Genomic DNA, 15564 nt, shown 5'->3' with positions numbered 1-15564 from the left:
CCTAGAGGTTACAAGAGAATGGATTACTAGGACTAGGCCATGTCTGTCAGAAGGGGTCATAGCTGAAACATGCCAGCTGCAGCAAAGGACACTCCAAGCTGTGGAGGCCATGTGGGCCACCAGAGGCAAAGGTGGACTAATAAGCACAGCCAAGCTGCAAATGTGGTCCTTCAGGGGGACGCCAAGCCTACCCCCCCCCCAAAAAAGTGCATTTAGCGTTCAACATGTATCATGAGAAATTCCCAATAATGCATTCAGCTTCTGGCAAAATCACCAGGGTTTTTGTAATTATTTTTTAAAAGGAGGCTATGACTGCACATTATGCAAAAGCCATCCCACAAAACCCATGAAAGGTTTACAGCTGCAAATGCTTCTGCTCCATTAGACCTACAGATTATAATACTACTCTCAGTGCTATGTAATGGATGTCTAATCATTCTAACCTGCCTGAAAAGAGATACCACCTTCATGCAGTCAGACATCTGTGGTTGTCCATGTACGCTACTGTAACGTTAATTAACATGTTGTGCTGCTGTTCATTCATAATCTATTCATGCTTCATTTATTTAAAAGAAAAAGAGCATGTGAATTGCTATAACTGCTGCAGAATACCCTTTGTGTACATTTTTGTTCTTCCTTGCAAGACTGTGAATGCTTCGGCCACTCCAACCGGTGCAGTTACATCGATCTGCTCAGTGCATTCATTTGTGTGAGCTGTAAACACAACACTAGAGGGCAGCACTGTGAGTTGTGCAGGCTGGGCTACTACAGAAATGCTGCGGCAAAACTGGACGATGAAAATGTATGCATAGGTCAGTTTCATTCTAATTCTGGCATTTCGTTCTCTGCCTTTTTTCAGCTGTTCAGACCTCTTTAGTACATAAGCAAGACATTTCCAATGTTTCGCTTCGTTATACCATCTGAGCTAGAGCTAGAGTGAGCTTTTATCAACGGAGGAGAATCTGCACACTTTGCATGCATTTGTTCTAAGAATCTAAGCCTTAAGCATCTAGTTTGAATAAGGACGACATAGGGTTGTGATGGTCATGGCTCAGTATTTTAGACATTTCCCCCCCCCCTTCAAAAAAATAAACCTGATATTGCCAATTGCTGTAGATCTAGACCCCGTTCCCAACAATGGATTCCAAACCCGCTATTACAGCCATTTATTTAAACACCAGCATGAGATTCCATTGGAGAATCTATATAATTGGATCAAAAATTTCAGGATTCACAGATCACAGCACCCACCCATATGTAACCCAGTACATATAATAGAGTACAGGTCTTCAGCCAGTGGGTCGGGACCCATAGTCTAAGTGGATCATACCAAAGCAAGACTCCTCAACCAAGCCTGGAGACTGCAGCTTCCCCCCTCCCCTTATGTAAGAGAGTTTCCTCCCCACATTGCCTCTCCCAGCCTTACTGCCATTTCCTCCCCACTCCCTACTGGGAACATGCTGCCTGGCTATCCATCTCATTTTCCATGGCCCCAGAATGCGTTGTAGCAGGATGCCCAGAAGCCATGGGATTCCTCTCCATAGAAGAGAGGGGCTGTATTGTTTCTGTTGATGGCACTTGTGGGGCACTCGCTCAGGGCAGGAATGAATCCAGGCATCCCAATTCTAGAGAGCAAGCCTTGTAATGTGAGGGTTTGCTCACTAGTAATAACTGCTACTCCAGTGCACACTTGACTTGGAGTAGAAGGGTTGGACAGGAACAGCGGGGGATCCCACTAGAGCTTAATGGGCAACCATGCCTAAGATATTCAATTTTGGGGGTGCCCTCTATTTTGGGTCCAGTCCCCTTGATATTTTTATAGTTCCCCATCACCTTTGATTATGAGCATGGATAGATTTCTCTTGCTGCAGCTGGATTCCCAGAGGAGGGTTACTTGGGGAGTAAAAGCTGCTTGGGTTCAGCTATGGTAGGGCTTTCCCTTTTTTTCTTTTTACTCCCAGTTTAAAGTTAGTGCATAGGTGTTGTACTGCTGTCACTTGCAGTCCAACTTTCTGAGGACGCTCCTCAGAATACAGTTGTGGGGCTTTACTGCCAGGAAAATGTGCCCATATAGGATTGTGACTTTACAACCTGGTTTGGATTGCTATGTGTTTACTGGAGAGCAGGTCTCATAGGATTATTGAAGAGTTTCAGTCAAATCATTTGTTCATTCAGGAGTACGATTGCAATGCCGATCTCGCTGACCTGGGAATATGCCCCATTGAATTCAGCAGGGCTTCCTTTTGAGTAGACATGGCTAGGGATTCGCTGTAATGCTTGCTTTACACTGACTAGGCAGCCAGGCATCTTGCACACTCAGGCCTCTTACACACCTGCCCCCTGCCTGCCAATAATACTTAGAAGTAAGGTCAATTTAGTTAAATGGGACTTACTCCCTATTCAATGGCTTAGGACAGCAGCAAGCAATTGCTGTGTAGAGTAAGTTGTGAGGTTACTGAAGCATTTTGATTCATTCTGTGTACATTTGATTTCAGGCACATTGATACAAGGAGAGGACAGATAGGGAGGTGGTTCTGAGAGAGGGAAAGAAATTCATCTACAGAAGCTGACAAAAAAAGAAAAGGAGAGGAGACTCAGCTCTCCAGATTAATTCATTAATTTTAAATTAATATGCAAATCTAATGCATGTCTACTCAGAAGTAAGGCCCATTTGTTTTATGGGACTTATTCTCAAATAAGCATGCAACTTTAGTATGTCAGGGTTGATTTGGAATGCAAATTAGCTTTATTTAGTTGATTTTTTAAAAAGAATTATAAGATGGCAAGACTGCAAATTAAGAGGGGGGAAATGGATGCTGTTTTGAAATGACAACTCTTAGGTTGATTCAGTGAGGAAGAATCTGGGGAGTTCCTTCAAATCATCATCCAACACAGGGGCAACAAAGAACAACTGATATCTATATTAGGTTCTGAGGGTGCTGAACCTCCCTGATAAATCCTGCTCATTTTTATTTCAGGCAAGCTGACATTAGGAAGGGGACAAGGGGCACAAAGAGATGAATTAAAGGTGGCAGAGAAGGTAACACAAGCTGGAAGAAAGTGAGGAAAGAAAAAGCCGAAAATGAGAGGGAGGGAGAAATGTAATAGTGAGCAGGTAAAATGAAGTAAAAGGAAGAAAGTTTGAGAAGGTAAAGAGAATGTAGAAGACGGCATGCACAGAGAGAAAGAGGAAACAGACAGATTGTGAAAGGTGGTGACAACAGATAAAGAACTGAGAAAGTGCAAGGAGGAGGCAAAGAGGAGGTGGAAGAAGAGAGGAGAGAAAAACAGAAGCAACGCAGGTGATGGAGGACAAAAAGTGCCAGAAGGTAGGGAGAGGAAAAGGCAGCAAGAAGGGATAGCGAAATAAAGGAGGCAACTTATTTTACTGGAAGTGATAGAAATACTTTTTTGGTAACAAATCACAAGCATGAATGACGGTGCTGGCTTGTCCTCTTGCTCAATATTGACCACAGCCACAGCCCCTGAATTAAGAATAACCGGAAATCAAAGACAGGAAACAACTATTAAAAGGGTTCGAAAGTTTGACCAACAATACAGGAAATATTGGTTCACTTTTATTGAAAAAAAGAATAGTACCCTGATTCCCCAGGGTTTGATATGTGGTGAGGTACTAGCACTATTAAATATAAATCAAAAGTGAAAATGTGAAAGTGGATCCCATGTTCTTAAGGTGTGTCTTCAGTTTGGACTGGTTGAAGACCCCTGTAATAGAGCAGTCATAGAATATGGAACTGATTTAATTCCAGTAAATTCCATTGTATGAATGAGAAATCTGCTCAATCCTAACAGAATTTGAAGACTTTATTAGCATCTATGTATTCAAGAGCAACGTTGGTACTCCTTGTTTCTGTTCCCTTATTGATATGTGTAAACATATGCAGGAACGTTTAAAAGCAAAATAAGATTGACCACAGGAAAGTATCAGGCGTAAAGACCAGCTGAACAAAATATTGAAAAGAATGATTTTTAAATATGCCACAATATGCGCTCCTGTATACCACAAAAAGGTGGAAATTGGCAGCTATTTACAATTGCAGAGTAGATCCACCGGAACAAGTTTGTTCACACAGCCCAATGCATACAAGATTCCATTGGTCAATGCTTAGTTTAGACAAAACCTCAACCATAGATCAAGTTTACTGAAAATTGAGCTTTGCCCAAATACAAATGTAGAGAATTTCACAAAACAGGTGTGATGAACTTTCAACACACACCATCCACGTGGAGGAAACTCGCCTGCAGTTAACACACTCCTAACTTTTTTACCACAACTCGGCAGGGTACCAACTGTGTGTAGAACACGAAAAAGAAAAATCTGTATTCAAGATCCACATTAATCTAAATTTTTAAATAATCAGGGTAGGGTGAGGTGTCAATCACAACTTATTTTGCTCTCGTGCACAATCTTTCAAATACCTTATTTCATAAAAGAACACAGCATCCAGAAACATGCGTGGACATACAATAGAATGCTCACATCCCTTTTAAAGTCATTTGGTGCTAAGTGAAACGAAAAGATTGATTCCTTTGAACTTAATTATGCTGCACTAATACTAACTACGTGTGTATGACAAGTAACAAGGCAGCCATTCATACTGCCCTGCTCAATACAATTAACACATCTGACAAGCACAGGTCTTTTAAACAGAGCATCATTTGCTAATTAGCGCTTGATAGAGACAAGGAACATTATCTTTCTGATATCAGAGGTATGTGCCTAGCTTCAGAGATCTGTGAGGAAGTTACCTCATAGTTTCCTTCTTTTGAACTGGAAACAGGCAGGAGAAAAGGGCACCAGTAACCCAGCTAGTGGAGTCTGAGGGGGCTCCTTTAGAGCAGCTCTCTGAAGTAGGACGACCAATTGCCTGTGTAAGAGTTTCGGATCAAGGCCAACAGGGAACCTAGCTATCTGTAAAGCTAAATAACTGGCTGGACTTTGAAAAAGCCAGCTTGGAAGGAAGGAAAGATAGAAACTTGAGTGCACCAGTGTGATGTTGGACTCTGGTCTTCCAGACAGTGGTTCACTGAGAAGAGCCTGGGTTCAACTCTATCTGGAAATCATAGCTTGGGGGCCCCTTAAATGTATGGAGATGTTGGCCCAGCTCCCAGAAAAATCAGTACCCTTTGAAGATGGAGAAACTTTCTCCTTGCTGTCTTCAGCAACCTAAGCAATAGAAGCATTTTTTTAAGGTTCCAGTGGTACCTGGGTTTTTGCAATCTGATTAGGCCCGTCGAATGGTATTTAACTGTTTCTCATTGGCTTCTGCACTTACAGTCATGTACAGAAGATTCATGTTCCTGGTCCTCTCTATGTGCATGTTCGCATTCATGGGGAAAGCATTAGTGTGAAACAGGTTGCAAGAGATTTATAGTCACAGCATTTTGTCCGTCCCTCCCCTCACACACACACACAATTGTGTTCACACTTTCCTGTTGCCATATCACATGACTTGCTGTAGCTGCAGCCCTGTGTCACTTGCACCATGCTAACATTTTCTCACCCAGCCACAGGCAGACATGTAATTAAAAAAGCGGCTATGGCTGGTTTAGCTGAAACGGATGCATGCACAGACCCCTAGAGAAAGCTTTTCACTGGCTCCAGCTGCTCTTCACCAGAAAACATGGGCAGCATAAGCAGAATGTGCAATCAGTATTCAGAACATTGCTTTATTGCACCCTCACTGAATAATGTCAAACACGAAAGACAATTCCTTAACTTTTATGCTTAGTTTAAACAGTTGTTGCTTTGTTAAATAAAACGTGAAGAGTCAAGGAACATCCTTAGAATAATTATTTAGTAGAGTAGTGCTCAGACAACCGACTATAAATAGAGCATACATGTTTGATGACTAAACTGCTTTAAAAAAAACAAAACACCCAACTCATCACAAGCAGAAAACTAGCGCATCAGGAAAAGAGCTGGGCTAGAACCTTCCTTCTATACTAGTTTTCCATCTTCCGTGAGGTGGGGCTGTCCCCCACTCTCAGTCTAAAGTGATTCTAAATTCGTAAATTTGTTCTCAAACTATGTCATGTGATATAATCCTATATAATAAAGTCCAAGTGTCTCTGCATCCAGATTTCCCGTGTGTCCCTGGGTTACTGCGCATGGGCCCCAGGGACACAGGGATTGGACAGCAGAGACTGGACGCACACAGGCGCGCGCTCTCCCCCCCACCTACCGTTTCCCTTCGGCTGCCAACCACCGCTCCTGGCTGGACTGAGCGTTGGCGGGGGGGAGCGCGCACGTGTGTGCGTCCAGCAAGGACAGGTCCCGGGGTTCGGAGAAGTGCTGCGCAAGCGCTTCTCCAAAACCCGGGATGCCTCCTTCCTGTCCGCGGCTTGGGGAGAGGAACGGAGGAGGAGAAAGCAGCGCTTTCTTCTCCTCCGTTCCTGTCCCCCTGCTGCCGACAACAAGGACAGGTCCCAGGGTTCGGAGAAGCGCTGCGCAAGCGCTTCTCCTCCAAACCCCAGGGTGTTCTAGCGCCCGTTATTGAACGGGCTGAAATACACTAGTGGTCCAATAAAACACCACCCATCTACATTTTTCTCAAAGGCCAGCAGTTTTGTAATAAGAAATATGTGTGTGTTCCTTCAGGACCATGAAAATTTTTCAAGCCTACCTTTTTGCTGTTTCAAAGGCTGCTATGCATTGAACTAAAACAATGTGTGCCAATGGAGAGAAGGGGAGGGGGGAGTATGTGGAGTCACTTACTTAGTTCTAGGTGTGCCCCTTCAGTCAGTCACCTCACAATTTGACCCAGACATTATTTTCCAGCCAGGGCTTCAACACATCTCTTAAGATAATGGGTGCTTTGAGAGTTGCCAAAGAACTGTGATTATTTGAGTACAAGCTCTGACTCACCATTCTTTATCTCATTCGGCTGATACATTAGAGTCCTAGCTATAGCATGTATCCTTTGCCACATCATTGTCTGTATGACGTCTTTCACCAACTTCTAAAAAGGTTTCCATCACCCAGATTTTTTCTGCAAGATGGTATACTGCAAGATGGTTCCCTACATTTCTGACAGCCAGTGTATGTATCCCACTACACACAAAAATATTGTAGGTGCATGCACCTTTCCTTATAATGCCTGAAAGAAATGAGTTTGAGAGGGATAATTAAAAACAAAACATCTATCGACCTGCAGAGAAGCTCATTCCCTTGTGTTTCTGTGCAGGTTAATATTCGGGGGGGGGGGGTAACTCCTGGCTCCAAAACAGAACAGTAATTCATATGGAGATTAATTACACCGGAAGGTATCTTTTTGTCACACTAAGATGCCTCATTTGACAGTTCAGGAATGATCAGCCACGCTGCATATGTGGGCAGCATGTCCAGTCATTAATACTTCTTTGGCCCATAACTCACTTTGCACCAGTGAAATCTGCCGGGTTCTGGATCTAGACACATCAAAGAAGCGTTTCAGTTAAATGCTTTGTAAACTTTGTGTGAGAAATCAGGTTGGGGGGAAAAACGGAACTCCACATCGCCATCTGGTGTTACAGTGTTAGAACACATATACAACACATATAAAACGCTCTTTCTTTGCCAATGTAGCTGTGTCCAAGGTGAAATACTAGCACCATTGAACTCAATGCCAAACTTTGGCTGACTTTGGCAATGACAGGATTTCTCCCTCCGTTTGTTAAACAGGTAAAGGCCAATCGGCTCTTATTTCCATGTAAACACCTGACTTTAAATACATTTATCCACCTCTGACAACCTTGGTTCTGAACCCATTTAAAAGTAAGTTCTGAATATAAATTTCATTCAGAATTGTCTCTTTTTTCTCCTGTGACATACCACATGGTTGGATGCCTTTGCCGAGGGCAAAATTCTCAGGAACTTTGTTAATGTATTGCAGATAACCAACTGACAGGATTAGCATTATTTCAATTGGCACATTTTTCCAAACCACCACCAATAGCACTAACCTACATTCCTTTGGAAATGCCACCTGTAATTTGTAAGGATTGAAATCCTGAGCAATAGATGCAATATTTGCTACTCTAAACATTTTCCCTCTAAGCTTCTCCTCTCCCCCCCCCTCCATTTCTATTTGCAATGTTAAAATATTCTCAGTTTCCCCCTCCTGTTTTGTCATTTCTGATCTCACGGATTCATAATGAAATCCCAGGGAACAAATCTAAATGGAATGATTAAAAGAAAAAAATAGAGCTGTTCACCCAGCATGGTCTCTAAATTCAAAAAGAAATAGTCGCACTCTTTGCATTTGATAGCAGATATCAGGGGGGTTGGGAAAGTTATTATTAACTTGAAGTCTCAATTCTAACTACACAAGTGTATCTGCAATCAAAATCAGATCCTCAAGGAACTACCAGAAGTGCAAACAATGAGATAAACAAGGCAGGGATATATAGGGAAGATGCGAATCACATAGCGTTCCAGACATTGACAACCTGATTTTTTAATTTAAAAAAATCATGATTTGCAATAGAATCATACAATTGGAAGATACCTAGTTGGTCATCTAATCAGAGGCAGCAACCAGCCTCTGCTTAAACACCCCCAGCATGTATACATTACAGCCCTGGGCCAAATCTGACTCCCCAGTTGCCAACCAGGAAAGGGAAAAAAAACATGACCAGAGTGTGACTGCACTGCATGTATAGACCTGCCAGCACCCTACTTGGGGGAGTGTCAGTGGGAATCTGGCTTGCCATTATCACAGCAGCAGCAGCAGCACCCTCCCTGCAACAAAGCACTCCAGAGATTTAGAACCAATAGGAGTGCCAGATGAGAACATACATTTCCTAGAAATAAAATATGAAAACAAAATAGGTTCAATAAAACTGATCCAGTGGTTTTTATAAGGCACACATTATCACAAAAATCCATATGGTCAAAGTTTGTGCATTTTACATCTGTATGTTTTTACATTCAATGCGGCAACAAAAATGACAGGCTTAGGTTTAAGTTATTATTGGCCAAGGCTCTGGGACACTGTCATTCATCTTCTGCCCATTGAGTTCTCTCAAGTAGGATATTGTGGCATAACTTAAAAGGTGTACTAACATTGCAAGAGAGAGAAAAATACAGCCTGTAAACTCCAATCACTAAAATGCCATGAATAAATTAAGCTCATGCCCATAAACATAAAGGAAGACTGCCTTGGAAATTAGTAAAGTGCATTTATGTTGCCATTTAGAAAATATTCAGCATCAAGTGTGGAGTCTTACCTATTTTAATAATTTAAAACGAGCTTTAACTTGATGGTCTATTGATGTTTCCTGAAATACCAAGCTGTCTTAACGTTCATTAAAATGATATAAAAACGCGAAGGCCAAGTTGTAAGTGCTGTCACAGTTAGTTACTTCTGAGGACTTCATTCTTCGCTTTATTTCTGCTAATTTTCTGCTCATACCACCATGGAAATGTGCCATTAAGGGTGGTATCCCAACTAAACAGTTCCACTAATGTAAGTACTTTTGGAATCTAGGAAGCGAGACCGTTAGTCCAGCTTGCTTACTGCCTGATAGTGGTTCTCTGGCATTTCAAGGCAGAAGGTCTCTCCTAGCTCTACCTATAGGTGCCAGGGATTGAATTTGGGACCCGCTGCCTGCAAAGCACATGCTGAGACCCTTCTGGAGGGCTGGGGAAGACCTCAGAAAGCCTCAGGATAAATGGAGGGAGCAAAGTTTCATTGCGCAGCAAAAATCAATTACACTAGTAGAACTGCTTAACTGAATACCACCCTAAATGTATAGCAGTAGTTTTCAGTAGTTCAAGCAGGGACCCACCTTTAATCAAAAAAACTGCAACACAGGACCCACTTTCAATCTTTTTATCATATCTTTCTCATTTCTCCCTTGTCATTTTCTTTATTAAAAGTAAACACACAAAAATAAATTTTGTTGTGTGTTGTAATGGAGTCATTGCTGGGATCCACCTTGGATTGGGGGTATGACTCAGTTATGGATCCCCTTGCATCAGTTGAAGACTGATATTCTCAGTGCTTCCCAAACTCGGCCCTCCAGATGTTTTGGGACTACAACTCCCATCATCCCTAGGTCAGGGATGATGGGAATTGTAGTCCAAAAACAGCTGGAGACCCAAGTTTGGGAAACCCCATTCTAAACCAATGAGCAAGTGGACTTTCCAGCAGTCTGCCCTTATAAAACCATCTTCCTTTATGGTTAAACTTGGCTGCTGTTACCCCTATCAGTAATGAATGACTTTTAATCTTTTACCCCTGTACCAAGTTCATATGTGTTGTCTTGTTTCTGCAGAATGTAACTGTAGCCGTTTTGGCTCAGTCCATGATCGCTGTAATGAAAGAGGAATTTGTGAGTGTAAGCAGGGAGCAACAGGGCCTAAGTGTGATAAGTGTCTGCGGGGATATAACTGGCACAACCAGGGTTGTCAATGTAAGTAATTGCCCTACATCTGCCCTCCTCCTCTTCTCCCCACGCTTTGCTGCCTGCGCTTCTGTGTGCCAATGTGTGCAGTCCCTCAGCACTTTTTTTTATATAAAAAAAAGAGAAACCTTTCTGCATGGTCTCAAAACTCCTTCAGCCTGAAGTTTAATGAAAGCACTCAAAAGGTAGCAAATTGGCTATGCAATTTATTTCGTTTCAACATCCTGCATAGGTGCAGTGCCATCTCCCTTTCCTTCTGCTAATGCCTGGAGAAACCTTTAACTAAGATAGCACATATATGCACCTTGTCAGCTACAATCAACTAAAGTATGATAAGCTATATCACCAGTGTCTTTGTTCTAAAGGCATATTGAAAACAGAAAGGCGAGAAGAATTGTGCATGTACATTCATTTCGTTGCATTGCCCTTTCCTAGACCCTAGAAATTTTAATTAATATATTGAGCTGTTACTTTCTATACCAGGCTTAGGGAACCTCCAGATGTTGCCAACAGCCCCCGCCAGCATGGCCAATGGTCTGGAATGATGGGAATTGTAGTCCACCAAAATCTGGAAGGGCACGGTTTCCCCCTCCATGCTCTATAAAACCCTAACTGTGGATGTTCTGGTTTACTATCTATTGTCTAACCATTCAAAACTGAATACGAAGAAATGTGACAAAGTTCGTTTGAACTGTAGGAGACAAATCTATGTAGCAAATATTTTTCTGGATCGCTCCAATAATACAGTGCTACTTGTTCATTTTTCCAACAGAGCAGGAGTGGGAAATGTGTGGTTTTCCCCTTGTTGAGGGTTTGCAGTCACTTGGGAGAGGGGGTAATCTACTGGGGGGGTTGTCACATGCAAAGATTTAATAGAATGGGAGCCATTGGAAGGCACTGACAAAGGTCACACACCATATTTAATGTGGCATAAGTCATGGTAATTTCTTAAGGGTGCTGAGGGGCATTAAGATGGAGACACCTTACAGAGCCACAATTCCAAGCACTCTCAATGAACTACAGTTCCCAGGATCCTTTGGGGGAAGCCATGACTGTTAAAAATTGTAAAATTGTGCTTTCAATGTATATGGATGTGACCAAAGCCTGGGAGGAGCCCAAGCCTAATATTGGCAGGGACAGAGCTTTCCCTTTTCTCCAGTTTCCTCCTTGTCACTCACATGAAATTAGGCCAAGGACCATATGAAATTGTGTCCCAAGGTTGCCCACACAGAGAAGCTCCTAAGTAAAGGTCTGCCTACCAAGTGGTCCACCAAGCCATGGCCCTGTGCAGATGTAACACTTTTCAAAGTCACAAACATAGTATTCTTCAAATATAATGCAAACCATGGTTAGCTTTAAACTGGAGCTTTAAAGCAGGTTTGTAAACCATCATTAAAGCTAACTATGGTTAAGTGTTAACCTCAGTGTAGAAATAATGCTAACACCAGTATATACTAGAAAAGGAAAGGGAGCAGGACTTATAAGTAGGAAAGAAGAGGGAAGGGGGACTAGTATATGAGTCGAGGGGGCACACCCATTGTTGAGCATGGGAAATATTACCTGTGCCACTGGGCCAATATAGTGCAGGAATCCTGGTCCTTGAAGGTGCAGTGCAGGGTGGGTGCAAAAAAAAGGGAGCTTAATTGAGTAGAAACAAGAATGAATTTTCAGGTAGGTGAAATGCAATTATCCAATTAGAATTCATCAACTTCTATAGTCTTGCAGTGGAAGTCTCTGGAGCAGAGTGAGCTATTCAGAACAAACATTTCATTAAACACATCTTGCCTAGCTCTCCATTAGTGGATTATCAAGAACAAGCTTTGATTTGATGTGTTCATTACTTGATGTTGTGTGCTTTACGCAAATGTATTTCCATTTGTGCCTTGTTTATTGGCTATTTGCCAGTTCCACCCTGTGGTCATTAAGTGCATTTCCCTTCATCTTCCAGCAAGCATGCAAAATCACCTTCATCTTCTAAAGTTAGGGTGCGCCCTAAATCTACAATGGTGTACTAAAGGTTACAGGATTTGGGCAACCTTTAGGCAAGTTAGCATCAATATCCTGTCCCTCCATCCTCCCCCACCCCTTTAATCTGGAAGTGGGTTCCTGCAGAGTAATAATTGTCCCATGCAACCTCCATCTGTCTCAAGTACTTAGTGCAGTGCAAGAATAGTTTGGGGACTGGTGGGTCCTTCAGTAGTTTTGTAGCTTTGGCACATATGCAAAGGGAAACTTGCCAGCCTCTGGCACTCTTCCTGGTAGCTTGCTTTGAATGTAGGGGTATTACACTATTAAACTAGATGTCATTTGGAAATCTCTTGATATTATCTTAATGCTACATCCTTGCTCCTGGTGCAACTGCTGAAGGTTCCACAAGATCTAACAAATACTGTTGTATGAACCCCTGACTTCATTGAATGGCCTCTCATTTCAGACCACCACCATCCCTCAGAATGCAAGTCCCTTCTTTCTACTCATTATACATTTATCAAACATAATGGAAGGCTACTCCAACTCTAAACTTGCATGTATGTCTATATCTCCCATAGAAATATGGCACTTTAAGGTGTTTGACTTTGACTGCATCATATACTAAATTTTGATAATGTGGGAGACCGCAGAGACAGAAGGGAGTAAAGGAAAGTGGGGATTCCACAACAAGGGACAAATGTAAACAAACGCCATTTTAAGTTCAGTTAAGTTGGGGGTATTGCATACAGCATTAGCCTAAAGGCAAATCAATATGCAACTTGAGCTGCTGGCAGAGGTTCAAGTTATGGTAAGCAACAACCCCTGATAACACTGGTTCTGTTCCCGATGCTTATGCAACACCAGTTGAAACATCATTTTCCTGAATCTAAATATTTGTCAGTGCTGTAACATCCAGTTAGATTTTGATATATTTTAAAGTTACTGAAAGGCTGCTGTTGTACTGTTTCTGATTTGTTTTTATACTGTAATCTGTCCTGAAACCCCGAGCAGTATATAGAGTTCAAGGAAGGTGCAAATCAACTTACACTTTCCCAGAGTACTCAGTAGACCAAATGTTTTCTGAATTCATTTGCGTGTTTTTAAAGAGAAATTGCTGTGCTGGATACAGCTCATATCTCTACTTACCTTGATACCCATGCATTCTATTAGTCTAGGTTCCCACCCCTCTTACACTTTAATTTAGCAAAGGAGACATCATGCAAATGAATCACTATCAAGGTCCACCATTTGTTACACATTAATAGTTGCCCAAAACTGCTACCAGATTGGGATCTTGGCATGTAAAAATAGCTGCTATTGATTTGCTTAAATCCACACTGACATTTTCAATTGATCATCACTTTGGATTGAGTTAAGCTATAGACCCTGTTCCAAAAAAGTTTACTTAGGGGTTTCAGAGGAGGCTACAGGAGGTTCACAGACAGACAGATGAGTAGCCAGAAAATCTGAGGAGGTGTTTTTTCCATAAAATATTTTAAAAAGAATTGTATATATTTTACCGGGAACTAGCCTTCAAATTAGCATGCATTTTGAAGTGTTTTGATGTCAGCTTGTGCTACCTATAGGTCTTCTGCCCGATTCCCTATTTTTCAGTCCAGGACTCTGTAAACTTTATAATCAGCTCCTTTCATGTTCACTTCATTTATTTCTCAAGGAAATTTATTATAGTAGTACAGAAAATTACAAGAACAGCAACAGCAGCAACATCTCTCTAATGTGCTATAAAGTCTCCCAAAAGATTACTTGCATGAGCATGCAAAGCATACACTCAATATAAATCCTTGTCTCAGCTGAAACTAAGCTTTAATGACAACTAGTAGAATATGTGTAGCATGGGCAAAGTTAATGAAGACAGAGCCAGAGAACTGGTGTTATGCAGAAGGGGGGGGGTATTTTTTTTAAAGGCAGAACCCAACAACAGGGAAGGGAGGGGTAGTGGGTCTGCTGTGAGATGTGTTGCAAGGTGGGTGGGAGGGGGAGAGAGAGAGAGAGAGAGAGATGCATTGCTATGTCCAATGGAAGGTATAATATATAGAGAGAATGAAGAAATATAAGGGCCCATGGCCTCAGCCACACTTGCATCCAAGCATGCAAATGAACTCAACAAACATATGTAATGAGATATTTAGCTCAGAGACAGTGTGCAATGGAGAGGTTACATTTTGCACTAGTATGTTAGAAAATCAGTACTTTGATAAAAGTCAAAAGCTTAACATCAACAAAATGTACAGTTTTATTGCAAGATATAAATATTGATTACTATGCAGTCTTCTGCTGAAGGAAGAAGAATTGGCGAAGCAAACAGCATGTAAATTGGATTGGTAGTATGTTTTTGCCTGGGGCAGAAGGAGTGGTGAGAGACAGCAAATAAATAAGTGGAACCTAATTGGCAAGAGGAAAGAGGAGGGGAACAAGATTATGTGTTACTAGCAGGCAAAATGCAGTAACTGGGGTCAAGGTACTTTGGTGGATATGCAAAATGACAGTGAGGCTGATTTCAGAAACAAAGGATAGTGTGGAAGGTCCTTTGGGGTGAAGTCATGGTAAAGGGAATGGCCCCGCCCAGAGAACCCTACAACGCAAGCTGTATTTACAATAGGCATATGCATGTGGAAGAGGAGTCCTTGCTGTTACCGTACACCAACCTCATGCAATTTGAAATTTGGCCTTCTGTCATGAATCTATGCAATTGTCCCTGCTCACATGGTTGTGTCATTCAGATACAGCTGCCAATTGCATGGGATGCATAGTGGTTCCTTGGTGGCTGCGGATACATCTAAAACATACCTTACAGAGCTCTGGTTCTGCCCAAGAACTATCCCTCCAGCACATTCCCCTGGAGGCCAAGTTCTCATCTGCATATGCAATCTGCTTCTGCAAGGCTCAACTAGATGTTACTACATGAGACTATACCTGTAAGGTTTCTGGTGTTAGAAATCTGTATCATGCTTCCAAGGAGACCCCCTGTATCAGTGCAGCATAATAACATCTGTGTGCCATGGCAATACAGGAGGTCTCTGTGAAAGTTACTGCATGGGCTACAGCATCTGACAACTCATGCAGATCTGCAGAATTCTGGATTCTGTTTAGGTTATTTCTTTTGTATATGTCTGCTGCCATTTGATTTAATTTATTAATATTATGCCTCAAGGGCCAAGAATG

The 15564-nt window shown here is 42.0% G+C and overlaps 1 protein-coding gene across 5 annotated transcripts in view; it reads left to right on the top strand.

Annotated features, from left to right (window-relative positions):
- NTNG1 (netrin G1) overlaps positions 1 to 15564 on the top strand; it is a 214272-nt gene that overhangs the window by 178293 nt on the left and 20415 nt on the right. For 2 of the 5 annotated variants that reach the window (XM_088673773.1, XM_035123309.3), the window contains 2 exons: positions 645 to 812; positions 10282 to 10419. The exons of 1 other annotated variant lie outside the window; for it this stretch is intronic. In XM_088673773.1, the coding sequence (XP_088529899.1) occupies positions 645 to 812; positions 10282 to 10419 (306 nt within the window). The remainder of the gene's footprint in view (positions 1 to 644; positions 813 to 10281; positions 10420 to 15564) is intronic. 2 more of the 5 variants (XM_088673775.1, XM_088673774.1) reach the window with 1 other exon arrangement.

This window comes from Zootoca vivipara, chromosome 7 (assembly GCF_965207765.1).
Source record: "Zootoca vivipara chromosome 7, rZooViv2.hap1.1, whole genome shotgun sequence".
NCBI classification, from domain to species: domain Eukaryota; kingdom Metazoa; phylum Chordata; class Lepidosauria; order Squamata; family Lacertidae; genus Zootoca; species Zootoca vivipara.
This window is presented reverse-complemented; position numbering and strand designations above follow the sequence as displayed.